The 17,383-nt window shown below is 37.4% G+C and overlaps 1 protein-coding gene across 1 annotated transcript in view; it reads left to right on the top strand.

Moving 5' to 3' along the window:
* NUFIP1 (nuclear FMR1 interacting protein 1) overlaps positions 1-17,173 on the top strand; it is a 35,151-nt gene extending 17,978 nt beyond the window's left edge. Inside the window, exons 7-10 of the mRNA XM_084879423.1 lie at positions 606-796; positions 4,751-4,867; positions 12,729-12,955; positions 15,472-17,173. Coding sequence (XP_084735549.1) covers positions 606-796; positions 4,751-4,867; positions 12,729-12,955; positions 15,472-15,588 — 652 coding nt within the window. The 3' untranslated portion in view covers positions 15,589-17,173. The remainder of the gene's footprint in view (positions 1-605; positions 797-4,750; positions 4,868-12,728; positions 12,956-15,471) is intronic.
* Positions 17,174-17,383: the final 210 nt, after the last annotated feature.

Here is a 17,383-nt window from a genome sequence, read left to right as displayed (position 1 = left end):
TTGTAAATGCTTCAGAAACTTTAAGACTCCTTAAAAATGAGTAGACAAAAGTTAGCACACTTTTCAAAAATTGATTTCAGAGAGGAAGGGAGAGGGAATAAGAGATAGAAACATCAATGATGAGAGAGAATCATTAATTGGTGGCCTCCTGTGTGCTCCACACCCAAGGCATGTGCTCTGACAAATTGAGTCAAAGCTCAACCACTAAGCCATGCCGACTAGGCAAAAGTTAACACACTTTGTAAGTCTAAGAAACACTTTTTTATGTACAATAGGAATGAAAGAAAGCTGCCAGTTAAGTTCACCTGCTGTTGCTTATACAACATAGCCCAATTTCAGAGGTATTAAAATATGGGAAGCAATGTGCATCTTGGAATTGATAAAATGTGTGTTGTTCTTTTAAAGTTCTTCCATAGAGTTCTCTGTCTTTGGAAACCATTGAATTTATTTTATTCTGTTCTCTTTAATGAACTAGGCTACAAGTGAGTGATTGACAGATTTCTTTTGCATTCAGTAGACTTTTTCAAATATTTTTTGAAAGGTCAGTGTCTTTTATATTAAAAATAGCATATATATAATTTTATTTTATTTATTTATTTCTCCAGTAAGATGAAGGGAATGTCCAGACATTCACAGATGGCAAAGATCAGTTCTGGCAGACATCACAAATGGGAAAACAATTCTGCTGGACAGAGTGCAGCCAACAGATCAGGCATTTGCTTGGTTGATTCAAAGCCTGAAGTTCCACCCCAGGCAAATGCAGACCCTCTGAGTGTTTTGGTAAATACTGATTCTGGTAAGTTAAACCGGGAAAAGGTGTGTTTATAAGTCTAGGCAATGATGCTGAAGTTGATTCTTGACAGCATTGTTTGTGGAGAATTTATTTATTTATTTTTAAAATTTTATTGATTTTAGAGAGGAAGGGAGAGGGATAGAGAGAGATAGAAACATCAGTGATGAAAGAGAATCATTGATCAACTGCCTCCTGCATGTCCCCTTCTGGGGATCAAGCCCGCAACTCAAGCATGTGCCCTTGTTTGGAATCGAACCTGGGACCCTTCAGTCCACAGGCCGACGCTCTATCCACTGAGCCAAACTGGCTAGGGCTGTTTGTGGAGAGTTTAATGGCAAATATGTAAAAATGTAGAATGATGCTGTTGCTTTTATTTTTTTAAATAGGAATTCCTTGGAAAAAACCTTATTTCAGGACATCTTTTCTGAACTGGTGTGTGTGTGTGTGTGTGTGTGTGTGTGTGTACCTATGAGGCAGGCAAGAAAGATAATGGAAGAAAGATAATGTATGTTGGATAGTTTCCATAGTATAATATAATCTTGGAAGCTTTCTTAAGATTGTCCTAAATTTGTTGATGCTGTAGATTCAAATTTGCTCAATTATTTGAATTTTTACCACCATAAAGTAGTAATCCCAATGGAAGTTAGTATTATTTATGCTTCTGATAATTGGGTAAATAATATTAATTCATTATATTTGAGTAATGCTATTCTTCCTCGGGGCATAGAATATATTTATGTGTTTATTGAATTCTCTCTATACCTTATGGGGCAAGTTTACTCTTGCTTATAAATTGAAAAATTAAAGGATCACAATGCTGCTATCCCATGGAAATCTCATTCAGTCTCTGAGACTTCATTTTCCCTTCTGAAAAATGAAAATCCTATCTAATAAAAGAGTAATATGCAAATTGACCTGTCACTCCAAGACACAAGATGGCCGCACCCATGTGGTCAAAGATGGCTGCCACAGGATGGCCTGCAAGGGAGGGCAGTTGTGGGCAGTTAGGGGTAACCAGGCCAGCAGAGGAGGGCAGTTGGAGGTGACCAGGCCAGCAGAGGAGGGAAGTTGGGGGGGACCCAGGCCTGCAGGGGAGGGCAGTTAGGGGCAACCAGGCTGGCAGTGAACATAGGAATGCATATATCATTGCAAATATATAATTTCCATTTTTTTTAGATATATATGCAGGAGAGGGATTGCTAGCCCATATAGAAGCTCTGTTCTTAATTTTTTGAGGAATCGCCAGACTACTTTCCATAATGGTTGTACCAGTATATATTACCATCAGCAGTGAATGAGGGTTCCCTTTTTCTACATCCTCTCCAATGCTTGTTATTGCTTGTCTTATTGATAATGGCCACTCTAATAGGTGTGAGGTGGTATCTCATTGTAGTTTTGATTTGCATTTCCCTAATTGCTTAGTGAGATTGAACATTTTTTTCATATATCTATTGGCTGCTTGTATATCTTCTTGGGAGAGGTGTGTTTTCAGATCCTCTGCCAACTTTTTTTTACATACATATATATATATGTGTGTGTATATGTGTGTGTATATATATATATATATATATATATATATATATATATATATTATTCATTTTTTTTACAGAGAGGAAGGGAGAGGGATAGAGAGCTAGAAACATCTATGAGAGAGAAACATTGACCAGCTGTCCCCTGACACCCCCCATTGGGGATGTGCCCGCAACCCAGGTACATGCCCTTGACCGGAATCGAACCTGGGACCCTTCAGTCCACAGGCCGACGCTCTATCCACTGAGCCAAACCGGTTTCGGCTCCTCTGCCTACTTTTTTATTGTGTTTTTTTGTTTGTTTGTTTATTTGTTTGTTTGTTTGTTTGGTGTTGAGTTTATGAGTTCTTCATATATTTTGGAAATTAAACCTTTGTCAAAGCTACTATTTGCAAATAACATCTCCCATCTGGTTGGCTGCCTTTCTGTTTTGTTGTCAGTTTTGCTATGAAGAAGCTTTTTAGTTTTATATAGTCCCATTCATTTATTTTTGCCTTTACTTCCCTTGAGATGGCTTCCTTTAAGAAGAGGACCTTATATCTATTGGAGATATTCTAACCCTCTAGTTAAGAATTGGGATTTGTAGTCAGTTGGTCAGGACTTAAATTTGACCCAACTATTATTACTACTAATTGTGTTGCCTAAGGGAAAATTACTCAGTTCCTTTGAATTTTGTTTCATCACCTGGTTAGCCATTTGACTCCAAATCCCAATTCTTAACTAGAGGTTTAGAATATCTCCTACAGATATAATTAGGTCCTCTTCTTAAAGGAAGCCATCTCAGGGGATAGTGATGCCTCATAAAGGTGAAATGTGCTCATGCTTTTAAAGAACAGGTATTGCCCATTTTGATATCTCTTTTTGGGTCTTAGAAGGAAATAATAGTTTGGCCTATCATCATTCAAATAATAGGATAAACAATCTCTATACTAATATTATTGTAGATTTTTAATCCATTGAAAATCTATATTAATTATATCTAGAGAGATAGATAAAAACATACATATTTCCCTTTCCCTTTATTAGTCCAGGAGAAAAGATGATACGGTAGCATAAAAATGCCTGGCCGGTGCAGCTCAGTGGTTGAGCACTCACCTGTCAACCAGATCACAGTTCAATTCCCTGTCAGGGGGGTTGCGGGCTCGATCCCCAGTATGGAGTGTGCAGGAGGCAGCTGATCAATGTTTCTCCTGTCCTCTCTGAAATCAATAAAAAAATATGTTTTAAAAAAATTGACAAACAGTTTTTGGAGGGTTCGGAGTGGGGCAGTGTGGATGAGTGGAGGAAAGGATTTAACTTCAACCACTAGAAGGTAGTAGTTCCACATTCACAGAAGAGTATACTCCCATTTTCTCTTGACATGTTTTGCTTTCCCCTAGACCTGTGGTCAGCAAACTGAGGCTCATGAGCCACATACGGCTCTTTGGCCCCTTGAATGTAGCTCTTCCACAAAATACCACTCCCTGGGCAAGTCTATTTTGAAGAAGTGGCATTAGAAAAAGTTTAAGTTTAAAAAATTTGACTCTCAAAATAAATTTTATTCGTTGTACTGTTGATATTTGGCTCTGTTGACTAATGAGTTTGCCGACCACTGGGCTAGACTGATTTAGTGAACATTAAATGCTATCTTGAAACATCTCATATTGGTTTTGGGTTGAGTTAGTTCATTACATAAACAAGTTACTTATTGTCTTCATTCTTCGGTCAGGCTTTATTTTTATTGGTTGTTTTGAATACATTTAATATATTTTTAGAGCTGCCAAAAACAAATGTAATAGGTAGTGTCCTGGGGCTACAGCTAGGCTTGTTGGGCTCCGATCAAACACTTTACCTTTGGCAGGCTTTTGAGTACTTCAGTTCTCATGCTTGGCTTGTTTAGTTAAGTTCTTAGAAGTTCAAGTTCCAGATAATAAAAACTTTGGACAGATTAATTTCAGCAAAATTCTTTGATTAAGCTTTTATCTATAGAATGGCATAAATATTATTTCTGTCCTTAAAACCAGTCTTAAAAATAATAGGTAGATATTGTTATATTTTCAAAGTCTGATCCTAATCCAGGGAATTTAATATACATCTGGTCTTTCTACTATCTTAATGAAATTAATAGCATAAATAAAGTAAATACAATAAATTAATAGCAAAGACTGTAATTAATTTAAAGAAGGCTCATATTCCATAATCTGAAATAACAGTGTGTGTAGCTTCCATTTGCCCCTGTGTCTTCTCTTTGGGGCAAATTACTTCTCTGACCATGAAGATTCAAACCAAGGAGAAATTTTTCAGGTCCTTTAGGTTTTGTTCTTTGGGAAGATTTAGGAAAAAATTCTTTTTCCTAACACATGAGGGAGTGAGGGGCTGTCAGCTTTCTTTTTATTGTGGTAGATATTTTTGGTATACTGTTTTACTCTTAGATCTTTCTCTATTTCAGAGTCTGAAAAAGAGGAAAAACCACAAAGTACTATCATACCCAAGGAAGTGACACCAGCCCTGTGCTCACTAATGAACAACTATGGCAGTCTCTCAGGGTCAGAGAGTGAGCCAGAAGGTAAGTCATGGCCTCAGTTGTTGCAATGGGTTTGTTTTATTTTGTTGCTTTTGTCTTTGATATATACTATGCATCACTAATGTCCAGTCATGTGTACATACCCAAGGAAATATGTGTCATGCATGTTCCTATTTGATATTGATTCAGAAGTAAAGTTAACATGGGACATAATATCATTTGATTCAGAAGTAAAGTTAACATGGGACAAAGGAAACAAATGGGGAAATGTATTGCTATTCTGGGAGAAAAAGGTAAACATAAAGTGAGAGAATGGGAAGAAGAGAGAATATTGACTAATGGTATTGAAAAAAATTCTAAAAGATATAACAAAGAAACTTAATTTCTTGTCTCTACTCTCCCTGCACCTTTGGTGGTTACAAAAAGGTCCTTTATGACAGAGATGATGATAGACTTTCTTAAATATATATATAGGGTATTGCTCTTCATAGAGCAGATTTACATAAATTATCTCACTTTTTAACAAAGCAGCCCTGTATTTGCAGTTGCATTACTTTTAAAGGTTGGAAGAATTGAATCTTTTCTAGAGTCTTTCTGAGAAGTCAGTTATGTCTAGAAGACCTGCTTACCCTTAGAGATGATGTTGAGCCAGTTTAATCTCTAGCATCTCTTTTTAAGAGCACTTAAAAGAGCTGTGAGTTGCCTTGGCTAGTGTGGCTCAGTTGATTGAATATCATCCCATGCACCAAGAGGTCGCTAGTTTGATTCCAGGTCATGACATGTGGCCAGGTTGTGGTCTCAGTCCCCAGTGGGGAGTATTCAGGAGGAAGCCAATCAATGATTCTCTCATCAATGTTTCTCTCTCTCTCCCTTCCTTTCTCTAGAATCAATAAAAACATATTTTTTTTAAAAAGAGCTGTGAGTAGGCCATTGATCTATTGCAATGTCATTTGCAGTTTTTGTTTTTTTGTGTTTTTTTTTAAATATATTTTATTGATTTTTTACAGAGAGGAAGAGAGAGGGATAGAGAGTTAGAAACATCGATGAGAGAGAAACATCGACCAGCTGCCTCCTGCACACCCCCTACCGGGGATGTGCCTGCAAACAAGGTACATGCCCTTGACCGGAATCGAACCTGGGACCTTTCAGTCCGCAGACCGACGCTCTACCCCTGAGCCAAACTGGTTTTGGCCCATTTGCAGTTCTTAACCCAATTTTCCTACCCTGTTTCCCCGAAAATAAGACAGTGTCTTATATTAATTTTTGCTCCCAAAGATGCGCTAGGTCTTATTTTCAGGGGATGTCTTATTTTTCGATGAAGAAGAATACAGTACACATTTATTGTTAAATGAAAACAAAGGAAATTTATTACCTATATATGGTACGGTAGTTGTCAACACAAACCAGACAAACTGTGAATCCTACAGTATCAAGAATTTACTCATTTATTCAATGACAATCATGTCATCATCTTCTGGAACATCATCATAACAATCCAATTCCTGAATTTCCTGGTGAATTTCTTGTGACTCCATTTCTTTCAGAATCAGTGGACCAAATCTCTCATGTTTAGCAATAGCACTGTCTTTAAATGAGTACTTCTTGTCAAGGTAGCCTGCTCGCAGTGCATTTGCAATGCAACTGTCAGTGATTTTCTCCCATGAATTCTTCACCCAAGTCACAACTTCTTGCAGTTTAGGTTCCACTAAGTTTCCACGCTGATTTCTCTCCATTCTATTTTCAATGTAGTCATTAATTTCCATGCGCAAATTGTCTTTGAATGGCATGTTTATTGCAATATCAAGAGTCTGGAGATAGGCCTTATTTTCGGGGGGATGCCTTATATTTCACTCAGAAGGAAACCTGTAAGTAGGTCTTATTTTCGGAGGATGTCTTATTTTCGGGGAAACATGGTATCAGTAATTCAGCATACTGCTTCATGAATAAGCCTGGGTGCTGCTGTTGTGGAAATCTGACTCTTCATAGTAATTTTATTTAGGCTTTACCAACCATGAGAGAATTCATGTGTATGTATCGCAGGACAAGATGAGTAATCACAATAGGAATGTACTGAAGATCAGAATATAGAATCTAACTGTGAAGGTGTAGGATGAAGGGAAGATTTTTTTTTTTTTTTTTAATATATTTTATTGATTTTGTATAGAGAGGAAGGGAGAGAGATAGAGAGTTAGAAACATCGATGAGAGAGAGTCATCGATCAGCCGCCTCTTGCACACCCCCTACTGGGGATATGCCCGCAACCAAGGTACATGCCCTTGACCGGAATCGAACCCGGGACCTTTCAGTCCCCAAGCCGATGCTCTATCCACTGAGCCAAACCGGTCCCGGCTGAAGGGAAGATTTGAATGTAAGTGGATGAGGATGGTGGCACTTTAATGTTGACTAAGCTAGAGATAATCAATGTTTGTATAGTTGGAAGATGTTAAAGAAGAAAAAATTGGGTTTTAATATGAAAGATAATGGTTAGATCTATCTGTAACAGGAATTTTTTTTCTTTTCCCTTTTAAAATGGGCTCTGGCTTACTGTGGTAACTGGTTAAAAACTACTTGAAATTTTTGAAATATAACCTACTTTGGCTTTATCAAATAGTGTCCCCTTTTAAAAAAAATGAAAGTAGTATTTATCTCTTTACTCTTGTTTCCAGTGCACTGATATGAAGATGGAGTTATTCTTTAAACACATATTGGATTTTCTGCTTATCAGTTGTATTTATGACATGTGATAGCAAAGAAAGCTATTACCAGATTACAGAATCCAGTAAAAACAAGCTGTGTGGATGCTTTCTTCTCTCTCTCAAGATAAAACATTTAATGCTTTTATACTCATGTCTTCATTTTGAGGCTACCACCTCTTTTAACTAGAAGGAAGAAAAGAAACTGAAGGGATCTTTGAGGTCCCACCCCTTCATTTTCAAAGAACCTTAAGCTTAGAACTGATAAGCTTCCAAAGCTAGTGTGAGCTGAGTAGATGCAAAGCCTAAGTTTAGGGACATAAACGTGTAAAGAAGCTGCAATAATGCCTCCCAGTAAAGCCTTCCTCTGTGTGGCATTCGTTGTCTTATTGCACAGTAATGCATTACTTTTTTTGTTGTTGTTTGATTGGGGTGACATTGGTTAATAAGACTGTATAGGTTCAAGCATACATTTCTGTGATACATGATCTGTATATTGCGGTGTATGCCCACCCCCCAAAGTTAAATGATCTTTCACTTATATATTTGGTCATCATATATTTGGCCTCTGGCACTGCCCTCTGATAACCACCATACTGTTATCTGTGCCTATGAGTTTCAGTTTAGAAATCATATAGTTCTTAGCTTTTTCTGATGACTTATTTTGCTTAGGATAATATTCTCAAGGCCCATCTATATTGTCACACAAATGGCAGTATTTCACCTTTTCTTATGACTGATATTCCATAGTGTACATGAACCACATCTTTATCCAGTCCTTTATCGAAAGACGCTTTTGTCGTCTCCATGTCTTGGCCACTGTGAACAATGCTACAATGAACATAGGGGTGCATATATCTTTGTGAATAAATGTTTTCGAGTTCTTCGGGTAGATACCCAGAAGAGGAATTGCTGGGTCATATGGTAACTCAATTCTTAATTTTTTGAGGAACAGCCATAGTGGTTCTACCAGTTTACATTCCCACCAGCAGTGAGTGAGGGTTCCCTCTTCTCCACAACCTTTCCAATACTTGTTATGAACTGTCTTGTTGATAATAGCCATTCTAACAAGTGTGAAGCGGTATCTCATTGTAGTTTTGATTTGCATTTCCCTAATAGTTAGTAAAGTTGAACATCTTTTCTTATATCTGTTGGCTATTTGTATGTCTTCTTGGGAGAAGTGTCTGTTTCAAGTAGTCTGCCTATTTTTTAATTGGATTGTTTGTTTGGTGTTGACTTGTATGAGTTGTTTATATACTTTGGATATTAACCTCTTGTTGGAGCTATTCTTTGCAAATACAGTAAAACCCTTGATTTTTGGGGCCTTGTTTTAACAGACTTTGGATTTAACGGATAAACTATCCAGTCCATATGTCACTTGTGAAAATTAACAGCCCTGTTAATTTTAAAATGCTTTTAACCAAGATTTGCTGAGGATTTGTCATATATGGCCATGGCCTTTATTATATTGAGTTACTTTCCTTCTATTCCTATTTTATTGAGTATTTTAATAATAAGTGGGTATTATGTCTTATCAAATGCTTTTTCTGCATTTATTGATAAAGTCATCTGATTTTTATTTGTTTTGTTAATGTAGTTTATTACATTGATTGATTTGCATATTTTAAACTTTCCTTGTGCTCTTGGAATGAACCCCAGTTGGTTGTGATGTGTTATTTTTTTATTTATTGTTTTTGATTTGCTAATGTTTTGTATAGGATTTTTACATCTGTATTCATCAGAAATATAGGTTTTAGTTTTCTTGGTTCATGTTATTCTTGCCAGATTTTGGTACCAGTGTTATTTTAGCTTCATAAAATGTGTTAGGAAGTGTTGCCTCTAATTAAAAGTTTTTGGAAGAGTTTGAGAAGGATAGGTATTATGTTTGGTAGAATTCACTGGTGAAGCCATCTGGTCCTGGGCTATATTTTTTGGGAGGTTTTTGATTGTGGTTTCAATTTCCTCATTGCTGATCAGTCTATTTAGATTTTCTAATTCTTCATGATTCAGTCTAGGAAGGTTATATATTTCTAGGAACTTATCCTAGAAACTAGAGGCCCAGTCCACAGGGATGGAGGGAGTCCATCAGGCCGGCCTGCACCCTCTCCAATCCTGGACCACTCGGTGGGGATCTCTTGCAGTCCAGGACTGCTGGCTCCTAACTGCTTGTCTGCCCGCCTGGTCACCCCTAGCCCTTTTGCCTGCCTGTCTGTTCGTCCCTAACCAACTTTGCCTGCCTGCATGCCTGATCGCCCCTAACTGTTCCCCTGCTGTACTGATCACTCCTAACTGCCTTTGCCTCGCCCTGCACTGGGACTCAGGATTCCCTACTTCCGGCTGGCCACAGGCACCCAGAACCCAGGCTGGCTTTGCCTAGGCCCTAGGCTAACCGCAGCCGCAGGTGCCTGGGACCGTGGGGCGGGCCGTTTGTCCCTCTCCCGAGCTGGGCTGGGGCGCAGGCACAGGTGTAGCCGCTGGTCCCCGGACTGTGGGGCATGCAGCTTGTCCCTCTCCCGGGCCGCAGCCTGGCTGGTCCCCATTCCTCTGAGAGCTCATTTGTGCCTGGCTGGTCCCCATTCCTCTCTGCCCAGTGTTGAGTGTCTGAGCAGTTATGGCATGATGCCATGAGGGTGTGACGATGTGAGGGCATGATGGCCATTTGCATATTAGCTCTTTATTATATAGGATAACCCTTTTGTCCTTTGTTTTCTATACCTCCATTGGTTCTTTTTCTTTGTATTTCTGTTGTTTTTGTTTGATGGTATCCCATACTTCTTTCCTCTGTTTCCTCTTTTTTAAAGTTATGTGCCTCAGTTTGGGGTGTGTGGGTGTGTGTGTGTGTGTGTGTGTGTGTGTGTTTACCACTAGGTTTATGAAAAAGAAATGTCCATATATACCATAGTCTTTTTCTTTTGAATGCATCTGATCTCCATCTGGAAATTCTGACCTTTTCCCTGTCCCTTTTTATGCTTTTGTTGTTACAAATTACCTGTTTATGCTGTACGTTTGTTAACAATCTTACTTGTAGGCGTTTTTTTGTTTTTGTTTTTGTTTTTTAATGATTTTTAAAATATATTTTATTGATTTTTTACAGAGAGGAAGGGAGAGGGATAGAGAGTTAGAAACATCGATGAGAGAGAAAAATCAATCAGCTGCCTCCTGCACACCCGCTACTGGGGATGTGTCCACAACCAAGGTACATGCCCTTGACCAGAATGGAACCTGGGACCTTTCAGTTCTCAGGCTGATGCTCTATCCACTGAGCCATACCGGTTAGGGCTTACTTGTAGTCTTGCCTATTCTTTTCTTATAGGTAACAAAGGATACTATTTATTAATAGATGTGTTTGATTTTGTGTAAATTCATTTTGACTAATTGTCCAAAATTCCCTGCCTTACAGAAAAGCCCTTGCTAGACATTTCCAAGCCATAAGAATTATTTTATGTAGTTTGAATTCAGCTTTATTAAGCTATCAGGTCACTAGAAAATTTCTAGCTTTCAGTATTAATTCTGGGCTATAGAATAGGATACTCAGACATAGGGACTTTGGAATAAATAAAGGAAATAAAGTGGGCCTTCTCTGAGCCATGAAATAGCATTTAGAAAGCTGCTTATGTAAGTGGATTCTAGATGAAGAGGAGCAGTCTGATTTTCACAGATATTAACAATTGTATATTTTTTTAAAAGATACCTCATAAAGGATTAAAGAGCTGTACAGTATCAAAATGAGGAGCATGAGGAGTGCTTATAAAGTCACTCTGTGACCCACCCAGCATAACCTACACACTCCCTAAGCACTTACAATGACATATAGTTTTCTTAAATCTTTATTGTTGAGAGTGTTACAGATGCCCCCCTCCCTTCTCTTCCCCCATTGGCCCCCTCCACCTGACTCCTGCCTCACCCCTGGCCTTCACCGCATTATTGTCTGTGTATCTTTATAGCTGAGGTCTGTCACAATTTAGGGACTGACATAAAAATGTATTGTAGATCTTAAACGTAAGTAATGCTTTCCTGGAAAGAGTTTTAAACAAGGAAAGAGCCCATCAAGAAAGAAGTAAAAGGGGCGGTTGTGCCTTATCCTGCACGTAGGAAAGAAAATGTCAATGAGTAGTATTTTCTCCTTTTTTCCCCCCAGTATATTTTTTTTATTGGTTTCAGAGAGGAAGGGAGAGGGGGAGAGAGATAAAAACATCAATGATGAGAGAGAGTCATTGGTTGGCTCTATCCTGTGCGCACACACATACACACCCCCCCCCCACACTAGGGATCTAGCCCATAACCCAGGCATATGACCTCCTGATTCATAGGTTGATGCTCAACCATGAGCCCTTGATGAGAATCAAACCCAGAATCCTCAGTCCATGTGCTGATGCTCTATCCACTGAGCCAAACCAGCTAGGGCTGTCTTATCTGTTTTTATTTTTTTCCTGCCTTTGGATTAATTCTATATTTTTAGGCTAGTGCAGTGTTGGTTTATTAGATTTGGTTTATTTGTTTTCTTTAATAAGAGTTGGTGTAGAGTTTATAATATGCGACTTATCAGTTTACTTTCAGATGATGTTATAGCATTTCACATACAATTTAAGAAATTTATAGCAATACTAGAATTCGTGCACGGGTGGGATCCAGCTGGCCCGCCCCAATAGGGGTGGATTGGGCCGGCTGGAGGGAGGGGCCACAGGCGGTTGGCCGGGTGGCCCCACCCCTGTTTGAACTCCCAGTCAAGGGGACAATTTGCATATTAGCCTTTTATTATATAGGATATTTACATTTTTCTCTTCCCTTCCTTTGTGTTATTATCATAGATTTTATCACTACAGATGTTATAAACCCCACATACATTGTTATTATTTTTGCTTTATATTATTATATTTAAAAGAATTTTCAAACAAGAAAATAATGTGTTTTATATTTATTCACATATATTGACTGTTTCTGGCACTCTTCATTCTTCATTTGTATAGATCCAAGTTTCAGTCTTGTATTATTTCTTTCATAAGGATCACTTTCTTTAATTCTTTGTGGTAATCTCCTCAAGTCTTGGCAGTTATAACTCCCAATTTTAAAAAAGTATTATAATACATAGTAAATTAATAATTAGGCAATATTATGGCTGGGAGAAATTATTATGGGTTTTGTTGTTGTTACCTTTTAGAAGGATAACTTGTGTTTTTGTTTTCTATGTTTGTGTTTTTTATCTCATTTAGAAACTCCCATTAAGACTGAAGCAGATGTTCTGGCGGAAGAACAGGTTCTTCATAGTGATTCTCCTAAGGGATCAAATCAAGATGTTAAAGTGACTGTTAACAATTTCTCAGAAGCCAGGAGCCAAAAGAAAAATTTCAAAAAGACAAATCCTAAGAGAAAAAAAGATTGTCACAACCATCATGCTTTATTTGAACCAAGAACACATCACCCATATCTCCTGGAAATGGTAAGTGATTTTTCTTTCCCCCCCCTCTTTATTTTATCTTTATTTTCCCCCATCACCATTTATCCCTGCTCTGGGTCTTCCATCTCCACCCAGCCTAGACCCTCCACAATTGCTACACTGTGGTTCATGTGAATGAGTTATTTCTTCCCTCCCCCCCCCCCTCTGTCTCTCTCTCTCTCTCGCTCTCGCTGTCTCGCTCTCGCTCTTTCGTTTTTTGTTTAATCCTCACTCGAGGATATTTTCCCATTGATTTTTTAGAGTGGAAGGGAGGGGGAAAGATAGAGAGAGAAACATAGATATGTAAGAGAGAAATACCAATTGGTTGCGTCATATGCACCCCAACCAGGTCAGGGATAGAGCCTGCAATCAAGGTATGTGCCCCTGACCAGAATCAAACCACTACCCTTCAGTCTACAGGCTGACGCTCTATCTACTGAGCCAAACCAGCTAGGGCTTTCTCTCCCCCGACCTTGTCTTTCCCCCCCACCCCCTTTTTTTTTTATTTGCTTAATCCTACAATTTTCAAAACTGCTTAAAATACACTGGCAGATTATTATGATCTCTGAATGCATAATATCTGGCCATTCAGTGCATATCCTATATAATAAAAGGCTAATATGCAAATTGTCCCCTTGACCAGCAGGCAGGCCAGCAAACTGCCCATGTCCCCTCCCCATGGCCAGGCTGGCTGGACCCCACCCAGGCACGAATTCATGCACCGGGCCTCTAATACACACACACACACACACTCTCTCTCTCTCTCTCTCTCTCTCTCTCTCTCTCTCTCTCTCTCTCTTTCTCTCTCTCTCTCTCTCTTTTTCTCTTTCTCTCTCTTTGAGTGGCCAGATTATTATGATCTCTGAATGCATAATAGTCTGGCCATTCAGTGTACTTATCTTGAGTACCTCATTTATTTGATATCAAAGATCTGTAAATCATGCACCTGATCAGTTTTCCCCTTTGCACTGGCTGATAGAAAACTCAGGGTAAATAGGTGGTTGATCTCCAGCAAAAGTCTGGAATACTTTTGGTACCCATTTGAGATACAAATACATTGAGTGGCCAGATTATTATGTGTTCAGAGATCATAATAAATAATCTGGCCACTCAGTGTAAAAGAATCTAGGTTTAACTGATTGGTTACAAAATGTGTATTGAGGTATACTGACACTTAAAGTTTTCACTGAAAGCACAGCTAAATACACTGGCAGACTGAAAGGAGAAAAGGGGTTTTCTTTTGTATGTTTTTTTTAATTTTCACCTAAGGCTATTTTTCCATTGATTTGAGTGAAAGAAAGAAAGAAAGGGAGAGAGAGAGAAACAAACAAACATTGATGTGAGAGAGAAACATCTGCTGGTTGCCTCCTATAGGCGCCCTGACCTGGGATCCAACCTGCAATCTAGGCTTGTGCCTGGAGTGGGAATTGAACTTGACGCCTTGTGCTGAACGAGATGATGCTTCAACCAACTAAGCCACTCAGCCAGGGTGAAGAAAGGAAACATCTGTGCATTTATTCTCATTGTGGTGTGCTAAAAAAAAAATCTATTTTTTCAAATTATAAAGAGGAAGCAATGCATCTTTTGATTCTATATAATGGACAAGCTATTCAAAGGTCCGAGGCTTTCATATATAAGAGTGATAGAAATAGAAATATTCCTAAATTTTTAATGGAGTTAGTTGTAAAACTGTTGACATGCTGTGAAAACTCTGTTTGGTTTGCCTTGTCAGATAAGTACTTGTGCTATAGCTAAAGTGTTCTGTGGCTACACTCTATGAGGATTACATGTAGACACAGTTGCTTTTGATTAAATTGATCTGAAATGAGATCTCTGTTTTGTAAATTTCAGTGCTATATAAAGTAAATTGTATTTTTAAAATGTGTGCCTAATAGGTGCAAATTAAATCATTTTTCCACTGAAAATTCCTATGTGATGTTTTCAAACTACATTAATGACATCAGAAAATAAGTTGAGGTCACTTTTATCTTTTTGACAAATTACATATGATTCCTTGGTTATGTAGTTATTCTAAATACCAGGGATTTTTAGCTTTCTTTTAATTGCAATAAGCACAAAAATGGGAAGTTATAAAAGTCCAGGAATATTGGAATCTTTAACTATTAGTATTATTATTACTATCTTTATATATCTACTTACCAATTTGTATACTGTTTATAGATTTGAATTGGGGAGGGTCCTGTTTAATATGATTTTTATATTAAAGGATTACAGACTTTTAAATCTTTTTTTTTTTTTTTTTTTTTTTTTTTTTTTTTTTTTTTTTTTGGTCCCTTGTCAGATACTCCTAGAGAAGAACCCAAATGTTAACATTTATGCTGTTTAAAAACTAGATAGTCTTGGTATAAATTAAGAAGAAATGTTTTTGCATTTTTTTTTTTTAGCAAATATAATGTACATCTTTATTGTTCAATGGGGAAGTCACATATGATATTTTAGATTATGTTTCTTGGGTATGTTTTATTTACTAGCTAATCTCTGTATTTATTGTTTTTTAGCTTTTAGCTCCAGACATTCGGCATGAAAGAAATGTGATTTTGCAGTGTGTTCGGTATATCATCAAAAAAGACTTTTTTGGACTTAATAGTAATTCTATGAAAACTGAAGATGTGTAGGTGTCTTATGTTTGAGCACTCATACATAACTGAAGCATCTAAATAGTGCCATGCTCAAGTTAGTGGAGGAAAACTTTTTAAACTGGATTAGTCTTTGAATTGTAAGATTCATGTGATACTGTGTTGGATTTTCAATTATTTTCTTTGAATCTGTACAAATAAATACACAATTGATTTTTAATACTGTGTCTTCTGTATTGTTACTAAACAGAATTCTCTTTATTTGTATATATTGTATGTATTGCTGTCATGTACGGAAATCTGCTGTTGGATCAGTTAAGAATTAAGGATATTGGTGTAGTAGTAAAGAATAAAGCTTTAAAAATGTTTAATTCAGCTGAGCAAAACTATAGGTTAGTGAGAGAGAGATACAGTTATTTTGTTTTTAATGCAGGAGAGAAGTATTCTGTAGGAAGAGGAAATATTTTAAAAATAAACCAGGTTAAATAAATGTAATAGAAAGTCTTGTATTTCAAAGAACATTTTGAAATTCACCTATTACCACTACTTAAGTAGCTCAAATATTGAATGTTTGAAATAGAATATTGATATGGCCTCTGTGTATATTTAGATTCAATTAAAGTGCTTGTTTTGGTATGGTTCAGAATTGGGCCTTTTTAAATTTCCTCTTGAAAAAGTATGTTAAGTGTAGTACTTGATGAGGTTCAAATAATTTCTTATAGCAGAAACAGTTTGTGAAATAGTTACCTCAGTTTTAGGTTTAGTTAAAATTTACCCTATGAAGATAGTAATTGAATCTTTTTTAAATGTTTTAAATAAAAGTTACTGAGATCTTTTTGTCCTCTATAATACAGAGACTTTGATTTTATGTCCCTGTGCTTGCTAGAGTTAGAGCTCTACCCTTCTGACAGACAGCTAAAAGGGGATAGGTTTTTAAAAATTAGTCTGTTTTTATAGTTGAAAATTAAGTTTTATCTGGCATTGTAATTATCTAAGTCGGAAGGCAGGAAAGCTGATAACAGCTCTCAGCCCTCTTGCTGCTCCTCTGTCTTAGGATGCTACCTGAATCGTGTGGCACCGTGACATCGTGAAGTTAAAATTCATGTGTACATCAGTTTCCCAACCTCGTAACCACCACCCAGATTTTTTCCTTCTGTTTTATTCTGTTTCTCCAATGAGCCCCATATTTTGGAAAATATCTGTCCAGTACATTAATTCAGTCAATATAATACTGTTGAATGTTTACCTATGCCACCACTGTGCATAAATTAAACATATAAAAATGAATAAAGCCTTGCCTGACTTTAGGAACTCAGTTTAACTTTTATATTATTCAAGATGTTATTCCAAACCCAATTCACCTCATTGGGATGAAGTAACCAATATTATAAATTGAGCTTATATTCAAAATATGACTTAATCTGCAGTTTATCACTAGTTAGCATGCAAATTCCACGGGCCTTAAATACATAAGTGAATTCAGACTCCTAGGCTACTGTCATGGACCGCCCTATCTTCAGAGATATTAGCAATCATTGCTTTAAGGTGTATTGTGCAGAGGTTTGTTTTCATTCTTGTTTTCTAATAAATGAAGCACTGCCTTGGCTGTGTCTGACAGTCTTTAGCTGAGGTGACTGTTGTTATTCATTTCTTTTGGGTAAATTTCACATTCAGTTGTCTGTATGTTTAACCCAGGAATTATTTAAGTGTGTTTAAAATTTCCAAGTTGGGGTTGGGGGGTTGGTGTAGGGTAGAGAGGGGAGTCGGAATTTTGAGACTGTAACATGATTGCTGGCACCTAATATTGCTGATTAAAAGTCGGATAACAATCTGA

This window comes from Pipistrellus hanaki, assembly GCF_964339955.1.
Source record: "Pipistrellus hanaki genome assembly, chromosome: 3".
Taxonomy (NCBI): Eukaryota; Metazoa; Chordata; class Mammalia; order Chiroptera; family Vespertilionidae; genus Pipistrellus; species Pipistrellus hanaki.
The sequence above is the reverse complement of the archived record's forward strand: the minus strand, read 5'-3'. Positions and strand labels throughout refer to the sequence as shown.